Raw genomic sequence first — 22,234 nt, 5'->3', positions numbered from 1 at the left:
CGTTTCCTCCTCAGCAGTTACGTTTTCTTTCCAACAGCTACGTTTTCTCCTCAACAGTTACGTTTTCTCCTCAACAGTTACGATTTCTCCTCAACAGTTACGTTTTCTCCTCATCAGTTACGTTTTCTCCTCAACAGTTACGTTTTCTCCTCAACAGTTACGATTTCTCCTCAACAGTTACGTTTTCTCTTCATCAGTTACGTTTTCTCCTCATAAGTTACGTTTTCTCCTCAACTGAATATTCAGTTTAGTCTATGGATTCACTAAATAAAACAAAATATGGAGTATTCCACAGAATATCCATCCTCTACAAGGTGCAAATCTTTCGTAAAGGATACTATTTCATTTGCTTTGGTACGATATTTCATTGTTGTCTAATATCAATAGGAACTATTCTTAAGTGAATATCGTTTAAACAAAAATGATGTGTGTAGCAATTAACTAAAATTATTTACATTTTTTTCAGATCTACAATTGATACTAAATACAAGCAACAAATCACATAACCACATGATAACTGACTTCGATAAATAATTTGACAACTATGGCAGAAGGTGTTGACGCATCAATAGATATTTTAACTTGTCCAATTTGTCTGGAAAGATATACTAAACCGAAGTATCTGCCATGCCTACATACCTTCTGTGAAGATTGTATTTTGACGTACATCGTCTCAGTATTTAAGAAGTCAGAAAAGAAGGTCAACATTGAGTGTCCAGTCTGCCGAACAACAGTAACATTGCCAAAGGAAGGATGTACACCACGCGAATGGGTTGGTCAGTTTCCAGGAAATTTTCTCATAGTTGGTTTATTAGAAAAAGAAAAACCGCAAAAGCTATGCATGTCATGTGAGAGACTTGATATTGTATCACAGGCCATTTTCATCTGCAATGACTGTTCGGATACTCTGTGCGATATATGTCAGAAATATCATAGTTCAAACAAATCAACCTCTAATCATGAAATCAAAAATATATTTATGCTACCAGAAAAAGAAAAAGTACATAAAACATTCCAAAATATCTGTTCTGACCATTCTAAGAAACTAAAGTTATTCTGTAACGATCATAATGTACCATGTTGTACACTTTGTGTATCTTTATGTCATAGAAAGTGTGACAGTGTTGTCACTTTTGAAGAAGCAGTGAAAACTTTTAGTACTGATTTTAAACTGGATAAAATCAAAACTTATATAAGAGATGTTTCGAATGATTGTGACAATCTTATATCTCACTATGTAGAATGTTTACAAAGCAATGACAGACAATATGAAAAAGAACATAAGGGGATTGAAGAAACGTGTGATTACATTATTTCAAAAGTGAAAGCAACTGAAAAATTAAAGAAAGATGAACTTACAAAAATGTATGATGAAAAACAGCATATTCTAAAACATAGGTTAGAAACATGTCATGTTTTAACAACTGTTGTGTCAGACAAACTAACTGAAATAAGCCATGAAAAGGGATCTGAAATTCAGAGACTGATTATGGCGTATACTATAGAAGATGAGATAAAGCAGCATAAACAAATCTTGAAAACTTACAGAGAGGATGAACATAAACTTGTGATCCATGTTGAAAAGGTATTGTCAAAAGATATTGACATGTTTATGAACAGTCTATGTGAATTATCTTGGGGTAGTAATGTGGAATCACCTACACTATTACCACCTAAGAGCAGTCCTGGTTTCAATCTTGAGCGTGATATTTCTTTCAGTAAATCCGTTAACGATTCTGGAATCGGTAAGTAGTTTAAATTTAGTACAGAAAGATATAAAAACAAGTATACTTAGTCTGCATATACATTCTCTTACTTAAATTGACTCAACAAATGTTATGAAACTTATACACAATGCTTATTACCACATAATTCAAAATAAGTTCGAAACCGGGCGGCTTCACTTTTACCTTTTTTTTAGTTGTGTCCCTTCAGTAACATAAAAATTGCTAAGAAATTCGTTTCATTTGTCTTACTTTAGCTTACCTGAACAAATTTAAAATGTAGTTAAACTTAAACATAATGCTTATTTATTAAAAACTACAGATCAAGTTTGAATTTTGGTGGTGTCCCTTTTATCGTTCTAGAGTTATGCCCCTTTATATATGGATAAATGTGGGGTTTTTTCTTCTGTTCTCTAACTTTAGTTTGCCTCAACCAAATGTTTTGAAAATTATACACAATTCTTGATACCACATACCACAACTTAATTTGGAATTTTGTTGGGTGATTTTTACTGTTCAAGAGTAATGCCCCTTTACAAAATGAAAAAAAAAATGCTGAAGTTTTCGTTTTCTTACTTTATTGAGTTCGCTGTGACCAAATGCAATGAAACTTTAACACAATGCTTTTTACAACATAACATATATCAAGTTTTGAATTTAGAGGCATCAAATATACCGTTCTAGAGTACTGCCCCATTACAACTGGAAAAAAAACCATTCGCTAACTCAAGTTTGCCTCAATCAAACAAAATGCCTATTACCACAAAACTCAAATCAGGAACACATTTGGGCAATATCACTTTTACTGTTCTTGATTCCTTTTCTTTATATATTCAATATATGCATATGCATGTTGTCGGAAAATGTCAAATGTATTTGTATGAGCTTTAGAAACAGGACAAAAAGCGAGGCTGTGCCGAGCTTTTCTCCTGTTTCGTAGCGAGTACAAATAAATTTGCTATTTTCCGACAATTAACATACATTGTGTTTATCCTGAAATTAAACCCAACACTTAAAAATTTAGTTATCAAAATCTAAATCATTGTCTCTAATTTCTCAAAAAAATCGCCATAGTTGAAACGCGGACGGCAAAGAGGACCCCAAACTGAACTGGTTAGGAAACAGAAATATTTGTAGTACCGCTTGCTCAACATGGACGTGGGGTAGCAGGAGACTTTATTTGTTCAAGTACAAATGAAACAAAAAAATAATTTTATACCTGTTATTTGTGGTAGGCACTTAAAGTTAACCATCGAGGGACGTTAACTACCGAGGGTAGTAATGAATATTCATCTTTGCCGGATGATTGACAGCGATGTAAATAAAAACATGAGAGTGATTACCGTGTGTCAACGTCATATCAAATTAATTCAATTTAATTGTTAGAAATACTGTTTTCTTCTGAAAATTAAAAAATAAATAAAATTGAATGGAATGGAATGGAATGGAATTGAGCTATGTACAATACAGTAAATAATAGCAATTAGAATTAGACGGTAGACAAGCATATTTTGCCTATTGATTCTTTTTTGCATGCCTATTTGGTTATATTATAATGCACTAATTGTTTTGATACTGTTTAATGTTTAAATAAGACCCATATGTGAACCATTTATGCACTTTTAATATAAAGATCAGATTCACACAGGATCATACAGTTCGAGCTAACTATTTTATGTACGAGAGCTATTACTAATGTAACGGTGATGCTGAGATAATCTCCCTTTGCTAGAATATGGGATGACGGAAAATGAACTATATCACTGTGCAAAAACGGAATAGCAAAGTGAATATATAAATCAAACTGTATTGGGATGATTTGGTAAACGTTTATCCAACTTACTGGATATTTTATGAAAGATTTTGCCATTTGTATAGAGGAATTATACCTTTTCAAATAAACTTGGGAGAATAATACACTAATTATAGAATTTTTGGGAACTTAAACGAACTAATCTTGTCAAATATACATCAACTTCACAGTCTTTGAATAAAAATTTGTTGCGTGCTATTGTTAAATATTTAATGCAATGAGTGTCATTATAGCACAGGCACTTGTTTCAATATGGGGTTTACTATCCATACCCAGTACAAAACACACCTTTGTACTGGGTATGGATAGTAAACCCCATATTGACAGAAACAAGTGCCTGTGCATTATAGCCTGCAGTGGCGGATCCAGAGGGGGGGTTCCGGGGGTCCGCACCCCCCCTTTATTTTGGCCGATCAATGCATTTGAATCGGGACATATGTTTGCACCCCCCTGCACCCCCCCCCCCCTTTGCCCTGGGCTAGCACCCCCCCTTTCGAAAATTCCTGCATCCGCCACTGGCCTGAAATGAGATTTTGATTACAACGATTAAGAAAAAATCCTGATTAATTCAAACGCAATACTTCAAAATGCGAGTCTTAATTATTGTCGCAATAATAAAAACCTCGCATTAATTTCTGAATTTACAGACATCTGTACCGTCAGCGTACCGTGATCTGTTAAAGGTTTTTTTTAATAGTTAATTCCGGTGTCCGGCTAACTATTTTATGTACGAGAGCTATTACTAATGTAACGGTGATGCTGAGATAATCTCCCTTTGCTAGAATATGGGATGACGGAAAATGAACTATATCACTGTGCAAAAACGGAATAGCAAAGTGAATATATAAATCAAACTGTATTGGGATGATTTGGTAAACGTTTATCCAACTTACTGGATATTTTATGAAAGATTTTGCCATTTGTATAGAGGAATTATACCTTTTCAAATAAACTTGGGAGAATAATACACTAATTATAGAATTTTTGGGAACTTAAACGATCTAATCTTGTCAAATATACATCAACTTCACAGTCTTTGAATAAAAATTTGTTGCGTGCTATTGTTAAATATTTAATGCAATGAGTGTCATTATAGCACAGGCACTTGTTTCAATATGGGGTTTACTATCCATACCCAGTACAAAACACACCTTTGTACTGGGTATGGATAGTAAACCCCATATTGACAGAAACAAGTGCCTGTGCATTATAGCCTGCAGTGGCGGATCCAGAGGGGGGTTCCGGGGGTCCGCACCCCCCCTTTATTTTGGCCGATCAATGCATTTGAATCGGGACATATGTTTGCACCCCCCTGCACCCCCCCCCCCCCTTTGCCCTGGGCTAGCACCCCCCCTTTCGAAAATTCCTGCATCCGCCACTGGCCTGAAATGAGATTTTGATTACAACGATTAAGAAAAAATCCTGATTAATTCAAACGCAATACTTCAAAATGCGAGTCTTAATTATTGTCGCAATAATAAAAACCTCGCATTAATTTCTGAATTTACAGACATCTGTACCGTCAGCGTACCGTGATCTGTTAAAGGTTTTTTTTAATAGTTAATTCCGGTGTCACTTTGTCTCTTTTAGAGAGTTGTCTCATTGGCAATCATGCCATATCTTCTTTTTTTTATATAATAAAACAAAAACCTGAACGACTTTACATTATAAATTAAAATGCATCCTAGTCGTGATGGAAACAGAGTCAAATGAACAAATGGACTAGATGAAACTGAACGAAAAAAAGAAAGAAAACACCAATTTGATCTGATAGGGGTGAATTCTATTCTTTATTCAAACTCGAGTCTGGTTTGGAACCGTATCTATTGCGATTATTACCCAAGGACAGATATTACATATCTAAACTTCGATGCTCGAATTTGAAGTTACCTATTGGAAGGGTAGATGGGCGGGGATCGCGAGGGAAAATAGAATATGTACATTATGTAATGAGGGAATAGGGGATGAGTTTCATATATTGTTTACCTGTAAAAATGCTAATGTTTCTGCTCTTAGATCAAAGTTTGTACCAAATTACTATGTAATGAATCCAAGCAAGAAGAAATTCACTAGCTTGTTGTCTATATGTAACGTACAAGTTCAAAGGAAATTATCAATTTTCGTGAAGAAAATCATAAAATACTTAATCTAATTATACCAATTGTCTTTTAAAATATACTATGTATTTGTGTTTCATTTGTCCTGTCTCGCTATGTATTATCTTAATATGGTTGTATATATTATTGTCCTCTTGTACACAAGTATGTGTCTGAGGTTATGAATAAAATCTTGAAATCTTGATACAAGAAAAGATTATATTTGCTTCGGCTTTTTCCATTTGCGCCAATCTGCACTTAATTAGCGCCTATTTTTTTTATTTCTTTGCGCCAAATTTATTTTCTTCATTTGCACAAATTAAGGGATGACATCAAAAGTTCAATGTAGGATAAAAAACTTAATTCACATAGTTTTTTCACTGACCCCCCACCCCCCCCCCCCCCCCCTCTGAACTTAATTTGGGAAACATTGATTTACCAATAGGGATATATGTAAAAATCGATTTTAGATATACAAAACTTGCAGAAGTTTAACCCCCCACCCCCAAACTATTTGATTTAAGTTTTTTATCCTACATCGATCTTTTGATGTCGTCCCTAACAGGTAAACACAAGTCATGAGGCATATAAGATGTATAGAATTTATTTATATAATAACAAAAATATTCCTTCTGGCCTTTTGCCACCTGCCACTTGCTCACACGTGACGGGGAGGAGGAGGGGGATTGAAAGCAGGATAAGTTTATTGCAAGTGTACATCACACTTGAAGTAGCACTTTATAAAATAAGATTGTAACAGTTTGACATAAAAAGCACATTTGCATATGCACAAATCTTTTTTAACTGAGTATTGTCATGCAACACTTCTGTTGAACTGCAACCTTGTGATATCTTCCCTACAATAAAGCATCCCCTTTTTTATCAAAATTTTTATAAGTTAAAGCCTGTTTTTTTCTTTATGGCATCGGTTCCATATATGAAAGTAAATGTTCGGGTACCAGAAGTGTGATTAAATGATGATACCCATGATCTCAACATGTGTCTATACACACATTTATCTATATTATAGCTTGTGTTCATTGAATTGCTGCGTTTGGTTAAACAAGTTTAATTTTATCATCTAAATTTATCAGACCTAACCTTTCGAATCAATTTGGCGCAAATAAAAAAATGTCAATGTGCGCAAATGAAAAAAAATATTCTTTTTCAAAATTGGCGTAATTGTCATACGTACATTCACCGATCACATATTACTGGTTAGATTAAAAAATAATATATTATTTAGATTAAGAAGTACTTTAAGAAATTGATTGATTGTTGTTTGCCATCAGTACAGCCGCAAATATTTCAGACAAGTTCAGGGAGAAAACTAAATAATGAATACAATAGGGAATGTTACTGTTCAAATAAATGTCATCAGTCATTCAGAGTGAAGTATAGATACGAAACTTTGGACCGTCGATTGAAAATAGTTTGTTTTGATAACAACCGCCGGTAGGTATAGACAAATACGGTTGAAAGACGGTATATAGGAGCACTAAGTTCTATGTTAACCACCGACAGTAGGTATAAAGAAATACTATTGAAAGACGGTATATAAAGGAACACTATATTTTACGTTAACCACCGACGGTAGGTATAAAGAAATACTGTTAATAGACGGTATATAGGAGCACTATATTGTATGTTAACCACCGACGGTAGGTTAATTCAGATACTTTTGACAGACGGTATATATGAGCACTATATACGGACCATATAATACGTTATATTGACCATCGACGGTAGGTATAAATGAAAACTGTTGATAGACGGTTTATAAGAGCACTTTATTGTATGTTAACCACCGACAGTATGTATAGACACATGATTTTAATAGACAGCACTATATTTTACGTAAACCACCGACGGTAGGTATAGACAAATACTTTTGATATACGGTATATAGGAGTACTGTATTGCTTGTTAACCACCGATGGTAGGTATAAACAGGTACTGTTGATATACGGTATATAGGAGTACTATATGTCATGTTAACCACCGACGGTAAGTATAGACTAAATACTGTTGATAGACAGTATATAGGAGGACTATATTGCATGTTAACCACCGACGATAGGTATAGACAAATACTGTTGATATACGGTATATAGGTGCACTGTATTGCATGTTAACCACCGACGGTGGGTATAGAAACAGGTTAGAAACATAGTGTTGATAGACGGTATATAGGAGCACTATATTGCATGTTAACCACCGATGGTAGGTTTAGAAAAATACTGATAATAGACGGTATATAGGTGCACTGTATTATATGTTAACCACCGACGGTAGGTAGAGAAAAATAGTATTGATAGACGGTATATAGGAGTACTGTAATGCTTGTTAACCACCGATGGTAGGTATAGACAGGTACTGTTGATATACGGTATATAGGAGTACTGTATGGCATGTTAACCACCGACGGTAGGTACAGACAAATACTGTTGATAGACGATATATAGGAGTACTGTATGGCATGTTAACCACCAACGGTAGGTATAGACAAATACTGTTGATAGACAGTATATAGGAGGACTATATTGCATGTTAACCACCGACGGTAGGTATAGACAAATACTGTTGATAGACGGTATATAGGAGCACTATATGGTATGTTAACTACCAACAGTAGGTATAGACTAAAACTCTTGATAGACGGTATATAGGAGCACTATACTGTATGTTAACTACCAACAGTAGGTATAGACTAAAACTCTTGATAGACGGTATATGGGAGCACTATATTGTATGTTAACCACCGACGGTAGGTATAGACAAATACTGTTGATAGACGGTATATACACATGTAGGAGCACTATATTGTATGTTAACTACCGACAGTAGGTATAGACAAATACTGTTGATAGACGGTATATAGGAGCACTGTATTGTATGTTAACTACCAACAGTAGGTAAAGACTAATACTCTTGATAGACGGTATATGTAATAGCCCTATATCGTATGTTAATCACCGACGGTAGGTATAGACAAATACTGTTGATAGACGGTATATAGGAGCACTGTATTGTATGTTAACTACCAACAGTAGGTAAAGACTAAAACTCTTGATAGACGGTATATGTAATAGCACTATATCGTATGTTAATCACCGACGGTAGGTATAGACAAATACTGGTGATAGACGGTATATAGGAGCACTATATTGTATGTTAACTACCGACAGTAGGTATAGACAAATACTGGTGATAGACGGTATATAGGAGCACTATATTGTATGTTAACCACCGACGGTAGTTATAGACAAATACTGCTGATAGACGGTATATAGGAGCACTATATGGTATGTTAACCACCGACGGTAGGTATAGACAAATACTGTTGATAGACGGTATATAGGTGCACTATATTGTATGTTACCTTCCGACAGTAGGTATAGACAAATACTGTTGATAGACGGTATATAGGAACACTATATTGTATGTAAACTACCGACAGTAGGTATAGACAAATACTGGTGATAGACGGTATATAGGAGCACTATATTGTATGTTAACTACCGACAGTAGGTATAGACTACAACTCTTGATAGACGGTATATAGGAGCACTATATTGTATGTTAACCACCGACGGTAGGTATAGACAAATACTGTTGATAGACGGGATATACATTGAAGGAGCACTATATTGTATGTTAACCACCGACGGTAGGTATAGACAAATACTGTTGATAGACGGTATATAGAAGCACTATATTGTATGTTAACTACCGACAGTAGGTATAGACAAATACTGTTGATAGACGGTATATAGGAGCACTATATTGTATGTTAACCACCGACGGTAGGTATAGACAAATACTGTTGATAGACAGTATATACATTGTAGGAGCACTATATTGTATGTTAACCACTGACGGTAGGTATAGACAAATACTGTTGATAGACGGTATATGGGAGCATTATATTGTATGTTAACCACCGACGGTAGGTAAATTCAGATACTGTTGATAGATGGTATATAGAAGCACTATATTGTATGTTAACTACCGACAGTAGGTATAGACAAATACTGTTGATAGACGTTATATGGGAGCACTATATTGTATGTTAACCACCGACGGTAGGTAAATTCAGATACTTTTGACAGACGGTATATATGAGCACTATATACGGACCATATAATACGTTATATTGACCATCGACGGTAGGTATAAATGAAAACTGTTGATAGACGGTTTATAGGAGCACTTTATTGTATGTTTACCATCGACAGTATGTATAGACACATGATTTTAATAGACAGCACTATATTTTACGTTAACCACCGACGGTAGGTATAGACAAATACTTTTGATATACGGTATATAGGAGTACTGTATTGCTTGTTAACCACCGATGGTAGGTATAAACAGGTACTGTTGATATACGGTATATAGGAGTACTATATGTCATGTTAACCACCGACGGTAGGTATAGACTAAATACTGTTGATAGACAGTATATAGGAGGACTATATTGCATGTTAACCACCGACGATAGGCATAGACAAATACTGTTGATATACGGTATATAGGTGCACTGTATTGCATGTTAACTACCGACGGTGGGTATAGAAACAGGTTAGAAACATAGTGTTGATAGACGGTATATAGGAGCACTATATTGCATGTTAACCACCGATGGTAGGTTTAGAAAAATACTGATAATAGACGGTATATAGGTGCACTGTATTATATGTTAACCACCGACGGTAGGTAGAGAAAAATAGTATTGATAGACGGTATATAGGAGTACTGTAATGCTTGTTAACCACCGATGGTAGGTATAGACAGGTACTGTTGATATACAGTATATAGGAGTACTGTATGGCATGTTAACCACCGACGGTAGGTATAGACAAATACGGTGGAAAGACGGTATATAGGAGCACTAAGTTCTATGTTAACCACCGACAGTAGGTATAAAGAAATACTATTGAAAGACGGTATATAAAGGAACACTATATTTTACGTTAACCACCGACGGTAGGTATAAAGAAATACTGTTAATAGACGGTATATAGGAGCACTATATTGTATGTTAACCACCGACGGTAGGTAAATTCAGATACTTTTGACAGTCGGTATATATGAGCACTATATACGGACCATATAATACGTTATATTGACCATCGACTGTAGGTATAAATGAAAACTGTTGATAGACGGTTTATAAGAGCACTTTATTGTATGTTAACCACCGACAGTATGTATAGACACATGATTTTAATAGACAGCACTATATTTTACGTAAACCACCGACGGTAGGTATAGACAAATACTTTTGATATACGGTATATAGGAGTACTGTATTGCTTGTTAACCACCGATGGTAGGTATAAACAGGTACTGTTGATATACGGTATATAGGAGTACTATATGTCATGTTAACCACCGACGGTAAGTATAGACTAAATACTGTTGATAGACAGTATATAGGAGGACTATATTGCATGTTAACCACCGACGATAGGTATAGACAAATACTGTTGATATACGGTATATAGGTGCACTGTATTGCATGTTAACCACCGACGGTGGGTATAGAAACAGGTTAGAAACATAGTGTTGATAGACGGTATATAGGAGCACTATATTGCATGTTAACCACCGATGGTAGGTTTAGACAAATACTGATAATAGACGGTATATAGGTGCACTGTATTATATGTTAACCACCGACGGTAGGTAGAGAAAAATAGTATTGATAGACGGTATATAGGAGTACTGTAATGCTTGTTAACCACCGATGGTAGGTATAGACAGGTACTGTTGATATACGGTATATAGGTGTACTGTATGACATGTTAACCACCGACGGTAGGTACAGACAAATACTGTGGATAGACGATATATAGGAGTAGTGTATGGCATGTTAACCACCAACGGTAGGTATAGACAAATACTGTTGATAGACAGTATATAGGAGGACTATATTGCATGTTAACCACCGACGGTAGGTATAGACAAATACTGTTGATAGACGGTATATAGGAGCACTATATGGTATGTTAACTACCAACAGTAGGTATAGACTAAAACTCTTGATAGACGGTATATAGGAGCACTATACTGTATGTTAACTACCAACAGTAGGTATAGACTAAAACTCTTGATAGACGGTATATGGGAGCACTATATTGTATGTTAACTACCGACGGTAGGTATAGACAAATACTGTTGATAGACGGTATATAGGAGCACTATATTGTATGTTAACTACCGACACTAGGTATAGACAAATACTGTTGATAGACGGTATATGGGAGCACTATATTGTATGTTAACCACCGACGGTAGGTATAGACAAATACTGTTGATAGACGGTATATAGAAGCACTATATTGTATGTTAACTACCGACAGTAGGTATAGACAAATACTGTTGATAGACGGTATATAGAAGCACTATATTGTATGTTAACTACCGACAGTAGGTATAGACATATACTGTTGATAGATGGTATATAGAAGCACTATATTGTATGTTAACTACCGACAGTAGGTATAGACATATACTGTTGATAGATGGTATATAGAAGCACTATATTGTATGTTAACTACCGACAGTAGGTATAGACAAATACTGTTGATAGACGTTATATGGGAGCACTATATTGTATGTTAACCACCGACGGTAGGTAAATTCAGATACTTTTGACAGACGGTATATATGAGCACTATATACGGACCATATAATACGTTATATTGACCATCGACGGTAGGTATAAATGAAAACTGTTGATAGACGGTTTATAGGAGCACTTTATTGTATGTTTACCATCGACAGTATGTATAGACACATGATTTTAATAGACAGCACTATATTTTACGTTAACCACCGACGGTAGGTATAGACAAATACTTTTGATATACGGTATATAGGAGTACTGTATTGCTTGTTAACCACCGATGGTAGGTATAAACAGGTACTGTTGATATACGGTATATAGGAGTACTATATGTCATGTTAACCACCGACGGTAGGTATAGACTAAATACTGTTGATAGACAGTATATAGGAGGACTATATTGCATGTTAACCACCGACGATAGGCATAGACAAATACTGTTGATATACGGTATATAGGTGCACTGTATTGCATGTTAACCACCGACGGTGGGTATAGAAACAGGTTAGAAACATAGTGTTGATAGACAGTATATAGGAGCACTATATTGCATGTTAACCACCGATGGTAGGTTTAGAAAAATACTGATAATAGACGGTATATAGGTGCACTGTATTATATGTTAACCACCGACGGTAGGTAGAGAAAAATAGTATTGATAGACGGTATATAGGAGTACTGTAATGCTTGTTAACCACCGATGGTAGGTATAGACAGGTACTGTTGATATACAGTATATAGGAGTACTGTATGGCATGTTAACCACCGACGGTAGGTATAGACAAATACGGTGGAAAGACGGTATATAGGAGCACTAAGTTCTATGTTAACCACCGACAGTAGGTATAAAGAAATACTATTGAAAGACGGTATATAAAGGAACACTATATTTTACGTTAACCACCGACGGTAGGTATAAAGAAATACTGTTAATAGACGGTATATAGGAGCACTATATTGTATGTTAACCACCGACGGTAGGTAAATTCAGATACTTTTGACAGACGGTATATATGAGCACTATATACGGACCATATAATACGTTATATTGACCATCGACTGTAGGTATAAATGAAAACTGTTGATAGACGGTTTATAAGAGCACTTTATTGTATGTTAACCACCGACAGTATGTATAGACACATGATTTTAATAGACAGCACTATATTTTACGTAAACCACCGACGGTAGGTATAGACAAATACTTTTGATATACGGTATATAGGAGTACTGTATTGCTTGTTAACCACCGATGGTAGGTATAAACAGGTACTGTTGATATACGGTATATAGGAGTACTATATGTCATGTTAACCACCGACGGTAAGTATAGACTAAATACTGTTGATAGACAGTATATAGGAGGACTATATTGCATGTTAACCACCGACGATAGGTATAGACAAATACTGTTGATATACGGTATATAGGTGCACTGTATTGCATGTTAACCACCGACGGTGGGTATAGAAACAGGTTAGAAACATAGTGTTGATAGACAGTATATAGGAGCACTATATTGCATGTTAACCACCGATGGTAGGTTTAGAAAAATACTGATAATAGACGGTATATAGGTGCACTGTATTATATGTTAACCACCGACGGTAGGTAGAGAAAAATAGTATTGATAGACGGTATATAGGAGTACTGTAATGCTTGTTAACCACCGATGGTAGGTATAGACAGGTACTGTTGATATACAGTATATAGGAGTACTGTATGGCATGTTAACCACCGACGGTAGGTATAGACAAATACGATGGAAAGACGGTATATAGGAGCACTAAGTTCTATGTTAACCACCGACAGTAGGTATAAAGAAATACTATTGAAAGACGGTATATAAAGGAACACTATTTTACGTTAACCACCGACGGTAGGTATAAAGAAATACTGTTAATAGACGGTATATAGGAGCACTATATTGTATGTTAACCACCGACGGTAGGTAAATTCAGATACTTTTGACAGACGGTATATATGAGCACTATATACGGACCATATAATACGTTATATTGACCATCGACTGTAGGTATAAATGAAAACTGTTGATAGACGGTTTATAAGAGCACTTTATTGTATGTTAACCACCGACAGTATGTATAGACACATGATTTTAATAGACAGCACTATATTTTACGTAAACCACCGACGGTAGGTATAGACAAATACTTTTGATATACGGTATATAGGAGTACTGTATTGCTTGTTAACCACCGATGGTAGGTATAAACAGGTACTGTTGATATACGGTATATAGGAGTACTATATGTCATGTTAACCACCGACGGTAAGTATAGACTAAATACTGTTGATAGACAGTATATAGGAGGACTATATTGCATGTTAACCACCGACGATAGGTATAGACAAATACTGTTGATATACGGTATATAGGTGCACTGTATTGCATGTTAACCACCGACGGTGGGTATAGAAACAGGTTAGAAACATAGTGTTGATAGACGGTATATAGGAGCACTATATTGCATGTTAACCACCGATGGTAGGTTTAGAAAAATACTGATAATAGACGGTATATAGGTGCACTGTATTATATGTTAACCACCGACGGTAGGTAGAGAAAAATAGTATTGATAGACGGTATATAGGAGTACTGTAATGCTTGTTAACCACCGATGGTAGGTATAGACAGGTACTGTTGATTAACGGTATATAGGTGTACTGTATGACATGTTAACCACCGACGGTAGGTACAGACAAATACTGTGGATAGACGATATATAGGAGTAGTGTATGGCATGTTAACCACCAACGGTAGGTATAGACAAATACTGTTGATAGACAGTATATAGGAGGACTATATTGCATGTTAACCACCGACGGTAGGTATAGACAAATACTGTTGATAGACGGTATATAGGAGCACTATATGGTATGTTAACTACCAACAGTAGGTATAGACTAAAACTCTTGATAGACGGTATATAGGAGCACTATACTGTATGTTAACTACCAACAGTAGGTATAGACTAAAACTCTTGATAGACGGTATATGGGAGCACTATATTGTATGTTAACTACCGACGGTAGGTATAGACAAATACTGTTGATAGACGGTATATAGGAGCACTATATTGTATGTTAACTACCGACACTAGGTATAGACAAATACTGTTGATAGACGGTATATGGGAGCACTATATTGTATGTTAACCACCGACGGTAGGTATAGACAAATACTGTTGATAGACGGTATATAGAAGCACTATATTGTATGTTAACTACCGACAGTAGGTATAGACAAATACTGTTGATAGACGTTATATGGGAGCACTATATTGTATGTTAACCACCGACGGTAGGTAAATTCAGATACTTTTGACAGACGGTATATATGAGCACTATATACGGACCATATAATACGTTATATTGACCATCGACGGTAGGTATAAATGAAAACTGTTGATAGACGGTTTATAGGAGCACTTTATTGTATGTTTACCATCGACAGTATGTATAGACACATGATTTTAATAGACAGCACTATATTTTACGTTAACCACCGACGGTAGGTATAGACAAATACTTTTGATATACGGTATATAGGAGTACTGTATTGCTTGTTAACCACCGATGGTAGGTATAAACAGGTACTGTTGATATACGGTATATAGGAGTACTATTTGTCATGTTAACCACCGACGGTAGGTATAGACTAAATACTGTTGATAGACAGTATATAGGAGGACTATATTGCATGTTAACCACCGACGATAGGTATAGACAAATACTGTTGATATACGGTATATAGGTGCACTGTATTGCATGTTAACCACCGACGGTGGGTATAGAAACAGGTTAGAAACATAGTGTTGATAGACAGTATATAGGAGCACTATATTGCATGTTAACCACCGATGGTAGGTTTAGAAAAATACTGATAATAGACGGTATATAGGTGCACTGTATTATATGTTAACCACCGACGGTAGGTAGAGAAAAATAGTATTGATAGACGGTATATAGGAGTACTGTAATGCTTGTTAACCACCGATGGTAGGTATAGACAGGTACTGTTGATATACAGTATATAGGAGTACTGTATGGCATGTTAACCACCGACGGTAGGTATAGACAAATACGATTGAAAGACGGTATATAGGAGCACTAAGTTCTATGTTAACCACCGACAGTAGGTATAAAGAAATACTATTGAAAGACGGTATATAAAGGAACACTATATTTTACGTTAACCACCGACGGTAGGTATAAAGAAATACTGTTAATAGACGGTATATAGGAGCACTATATTGTATGTTAACCACCGACGGTAGGTATAGCCAAATACTGTTGATATACGGTAAATAGGAGTACTGTATTGCATGTTAACCACCGACGGTAGGTATAGATAAATACTGTTGGTAGACGGTATATAGGAGCACTATATCGCATGTTAACTACGGTTAACTGCCGACGGTAGGTTTAGAAAAATACTGATAATAGACGGTATATAGGAGTATTATATTGCATGTTAACCACCAACGGTAGGTATAGACAAATACTATTGATAGACGGTGTGAAGGAGTACTAATTCGTATGTTAACCACTGACGGTAGGTATAGACAAATACTGTTGATATACGGTGAATAGGAGTACTGTATTGCATGTTAACCACCGACGGTAGGTATAGATAGAATGAAATTCAAAACAGTGTGGCTGTGGCCATTGATTGACACATTAAATTCATCCATTGACTGGGGCAATTTACATGAACGTTTGTCTGTAACGACCACTGTTCACGACGTACCTACGATAGACATTTAAACTGTGGGGTCACCAAAGGTTTCTTAACGCCTTTAATTATAAAATAATTCAAAAAATTAATCAGGAATAACCTTTATGTTTTGATTTATATAATTGATATAAATCAAAACATCGTGTTATTTCTGATTAGTTTTTCGAATTACTTTATTAAGTTGTTGAGAACCTTTGGTCACCCCATAGTTTAAGTGTCTTTAAAAAGTACATAGTGAGCAGTGGTAGTTACATACAAACGTTCACCTTAATTGTCCCAGTCAATGGATGAATTTAATGTGTCAATCAATGGCCACAGCCACACTGTTTTGAATTTCATTATAAATACTGTTGGTAGACGGTATATAGGAGCACTATATCGCATGTTAACTACCGACGGTAGGTTTAGAAAAATACTGATAATAGACGGTATATAGGAGCATTATATTGCATGTTAACTACCGACAGTAGGTATAGACAAATAATGTTGATAGACGGTATATAGGAGCACTATATTGTATGTTAACTACCAACAGTAGGTATAGACTAAAACTCTTGATAGACGGTATATATAAAAGCACTATATCGTATGTTAATCACCGACGGTAGGTATAGACAAATACTGGTGATAGACGGTATATAGGAGCACTATATTGTTTGTTAACCACCGACAGTAGGTACAGACAAATACTGTTGATATACGGTGTATAAGAGCACTATACTGTATGTTAACTACCGACAGAAGGTATAGATAAATACTGTTGATAGACGGTATATAGGAGCACTATATTGTATGTTAACCACCGACGGTAGGTATAGACAAATACTGTTGATATACGGTACATTGGAGTACTGTATTGCATGTTAACCACCGACGGTAGGTATAGATAAATACTGTTGGTAGACGATATATAGGAGCACTGTATTGTTATTGGTTGCTGTCTTTGATATTGATTTTACGTTTATCGTTTCAGCATTAATCGGGCTGTTAGTTTTCGTTTTTCGTCACATCTAGTCAGGAATGGGTTTGAATAGCATTTTACATGAATACATATGTGTAACTCATGGCTGATTCACATTCGATTGTCTTTGGTGGATAAGTTTCCCATTGGCAATATTACCACATATCTTCTGAATTTTCATTGCATCATCTAAACATGTAAAACTCGTATATAGAAAATATATACGTATAGATAATATATATATAATATAAAAAAGTAGATGTTGTATGATTGCCAATGAGACAACAGTAGTGTTTGTGGGACAGAATGACCCCCATTAAGGTGGACGTCGGACGCTGACGCCATATTCGAAAGTTTGCGCAGACGCCGACGCCATATTTGGGCCTTAAAGCGGACGCCATAGTCGACCCTGAAATCAAGACGCAAACTTCGGGTTGGGCCATGTTACTCGGACATCGAGACGCCGACGCCATATTTGGGCTTAAATCCTGGACGCTATATCTTAATTTTTGACCAGGCTACCCTCCAGGGTGGATACTTTTAGTGACCCTAGAAAGAGTTTTTCAAGACTTGAGACCTGCTATACATCCATGTAGGTGTTTTAAGATTTTTTTTTTCTTTCTTTTTTCATTATTTTTTTTTGTATCATTATTTTTCATTTAACCAAATAGAGCTACGAGTTTACTGTCATTCTGAATCGTGTCAGTGGATGAAAAGTTGTTGATAATGTCCTTCATCTCGAGTCCCGACATCTCAATTTGACGTAATAAATGCAATACAGGCCACATGTATCTGAATCATTGGGTTGGATTTGACTGCAAACCACACAGTATTTCGGTCCATTGACGATGAGTACATTTCTGAAATAGCGTTGGTACTTTTCCGGTAATCGTTCTAAGGAGTCGAAAAATTCTGATGGACCCGATGCGGGGAAATGAAATGCAACCCAATGACTCCCATTTTGATCACAGTTGTCCGTATTGACCACAAACCTTCTACGCCTGTCGCTCACATATCTAGGCAAGTCTTCTGCACAGCAAACGGTCACGGGCAATCCATTCAAAGCATCCTCTACATCTTTCCCGGTCATCGTTAAGGGCAATGCCGTTTTTATTCCCACAACCTTGCTGACGTTGGGCTTCTAATCCACGTAGGTGAGCAATCACTAAGTACTCAGCAATCCTGACAGGCGATGAGATCTTTCCGTGTTTCAGCATCCTCTGACGAACTATGTGTTGTCTCGTCGGCAATATCTTCGTCTGATGAGACCGAACTATCGTCTTCAAAAGTATTCGAGAGACGGTCGTCATCCCTCTGTCCGTCTGGTGTCTCTCCTTGACCGACCTGCAAGACCTCTGTGTGCAATCTGGAGGCTTCTGGGGTTCTAGCTTTTAGGTCAACAAGAAAGTACCCGAAAGGTGTCCTCTTTGCCTCTTCAAATTTCCGGAGAAAGAAGTCCCCTCGAGAAGTATACATCTGTCGACCAAGAGTCACGATGGGCTGTCGATCAATGGGGTTATTAAAGAGAATGAGATAATGACAGTTTCGTCTCTGGGTGGGGTCTTTGCCAAAGTATAAATTCTGATTAAAAACGACGACCGATAAATTCCTATGGTGACACCCTTCCGTAAACAAATCATTTATTCTGGAGTCTTTGTCCGATGTCGACATGAGGTCATCTAATAGGATCATGTTTCGAATGTTGGGATCGAAAAAATCGTCCCTTTCGAGATCAAAAGGAATTCCACGAATGAATTCAACGCGTGGAAGCACTGCATGTTCGTTGTATTTCCTCGTAAAGAGGTTGCCACCTTTTATACAACCAAACGATCCTGTCTGGACTAGGACTTCACAGTTTTTTTATGTGTTGAAACAAATAAAATAAAATAAGTTTTATCGCAGGAGGTTGGACCGGACACAATCATGGTGAAAGGGTGTCTAAACACGAAAGCCTTCTGCTGCTGCTTTTGCTGCTGCTGCTTCTTTTTCTGCTGCTGCTGTTACTGCTTTTGCTGCTGCTGGGTAACACCTGGGTGGTATAGTGGCTCATCGGAAGAATGCTTACTCCTTATATGTCTTTGAAGATCGTGCGGCCACACATACACTTTACAGCAAATATTGCAATTAAACATACTCGTAATTTCCTAAATGACAGTGAGTAGTTTCCTCTTATAGATTTACTTCACTTCCTTCGAAAATATAGCAAGAGAAATACATGGTCATCTTTTAGACGACATATTTGAAGATGATCGTATCTCAAAACAAATTCGATGTGATACAATTCATTCCTGGTTACCGTGAAATAGACTGGTTTCCCAAACGTCACGTCCGTGATATCTTCATTTAATCGTATCGACTGGAGAATATGGAGAGATTTTCCCTAACGTACGACTGGTGCACGAAATCGGAACAGAAGTACATACGTCTCGTTTAGGCTTCTAATTCCGGTATGAACGACACCTTCAATGCACATTCCCACGATCCATCCAACGTATAGCGTTTTGCAAGGCGCACTTTGAAATTGCCACGTACGTTATTTTCAAACGATGGATGAAAGCGAGTTTTCGCTATTAATAAATAAACAAAACTCGTCCATAGTGTTAATTCCAGTGAAACCTTTAGTATCTCTCTTACAGCTTTGTTATACTCAAAGCCGTATTTAAGGAAACAAACGGAAATAGTAATTGATTGCTTAACGTCCAGTGGCAAATAATTCATGAATGTTTACAACACGTTAACCATAAATACAATAGGTATAGGTCTTGTAAAAGAGGCCACCCCGCGGGATAAAGGGTATATTGGATAGGAACATAAATTTTGCCTTGCAATAGGCTAAAATGTGTTGTGTATAAGTACAGTAGACTAATTTATCTTCTATACGGTTGAAATAATTTTTATAGTCAATACAATTTTTTGTGTTTCTGTATAATTAATGAATCCTCCTGATCATCTTTCTTCATTAAGCATTTAGTAATCTTCATCATAATTTTATGTTAAGGACTATATAGACATAAAACTTGTTTGATTGGACCGTATGCTAAGAGCCGGCCACCTACAGAGCCAGAATCATCTCATTTATACCGGTTCAAACCGGTTCTTGTTTCTCTGCACGGACATAATTCTTGCACGTGCACAAACAAACAAAAAATGCTACTGTAATTATATACTGTAACAGTCGTATTTGTTTGTATTCCTTTATAATTTTTTTATAGTTTAACATCCCATAATTTTTAATTCCTTATATTTAAGCAGCCGTATATTTCTCTATTCGATATATTTTACCAGTCCCTATTTCACTATTCTTTATATTTATTTTGGTCATATTTCTTTATTCTTTATTTTTCTCGCCCATATCATTCTTTATTTATTTTTTCGTCCATTATTCTCTATTCTGTAAACCCAATCCAAACTACTTGTATATAAATATTGATTGATTAAATATATTATCCGTGTATTTTTGAAGATAAAAACCAACTACGACCGTGGAATTTTCAAATATATAGTTAAGATTATGTTAAATGAGAAACAATTTTAAATGACCAGACGTGGTTTTAGTTAATCATTTGGGTTGAAATCCTAATCATATGATAGTAATTATATGTGGTTGAAATGAGTTGGAATGCAATACTACTCAATGTTTACGGTTGTCATTCTTATCTAAAAGATAAAGATAATTATCTAATGTCACAGACTATATTTTTATAATTGGTGTCCGTTAATTAGAACCAAATAAAAAAGTGTACACCTGTAAACATGTTATTGAAAGAAAGTGTATAAAGATACTTATTTTTAATCACCACATGTGCTTTATCTCTTAATCTAATTATTTGAGATGTCATGTTAAACAGGACCATAGGATATTAATTAAGTGGTTCAAATAAGTCGGAAAGCTACGGACGCCCATAGGACCTCCCACAAATATAATTTGAATTCGAAATCACGAATTTAAATCGTTATTACGAATTTTATAATTCGTTATAACAGCTTAAATTTGTGAGAACGAATTGTTGGAAATCGTTATATCAGATTTTGTAATTCGTTACGAATTATTAGGAATTAAATTCGTTATCACAATTTTTTGTAATGTGTGATACCGAATTAAAATCGTTATAACGAATTGTATAAATGGTTATTACGGATTAAATTCGTGATAACGAATTTGTGGAATTTGTTATCACATTTTTTTTTAATGTAATTTGTGATTCCAGATTAAAAACATTTTCACCTAAATTTGAACTACCTCA

The 22,234-nt window shown here is 35.8% G+C and overlaps 1 protein-coding gene across 4 annotated transcripts in view; it reads left to right on the top strand.

Moving 5' to 3' along the window:
* The window catches only part of LOC143080691 (uncharacterized), an 81,163-nt gene that overhangs the window by 17,580 nt on the left and 41,349 nt on the right, over positions 1-22,234 (top strand). For all 4 annotated transcript variants that reach the window (XM_076256680.1, XM_076256683.1, XM_076256679.1 and 1 more), the window contains exon 2: positions 467-1,745. In XM_076256680.1, the coding sequence (XP_076112795.1) occupies positions 545-1,745 (1,201 nt within the window). In that variant the 5' untranslated portion in view covers positions 467-544. The remainder of the gene's footprint in view (positions 1-466; positions 1,746-22,234) is intronic.

The sequence above is a fragment of the Mytilus galloprovincialis genome, chromosome 6 (assembly GCF_965363235.1).
Source record: "Mytilus galloprovincialis chromosome 6, xbMytGall1.hap1.1, whole genome shotgun sequence".
Classification (NCBI taxonomy): Eukaryota; Metazoa; Mollusca; class Bivalvia; order Mytilida; family Mytilidae; genus Mytilus; species Mytilus galloprovincialis.
The sequence above is the reverse complement of the archived record's forward strand: the minus strand, read 5'-3'. Positions and strand labels throughout refer to the sequence as shown.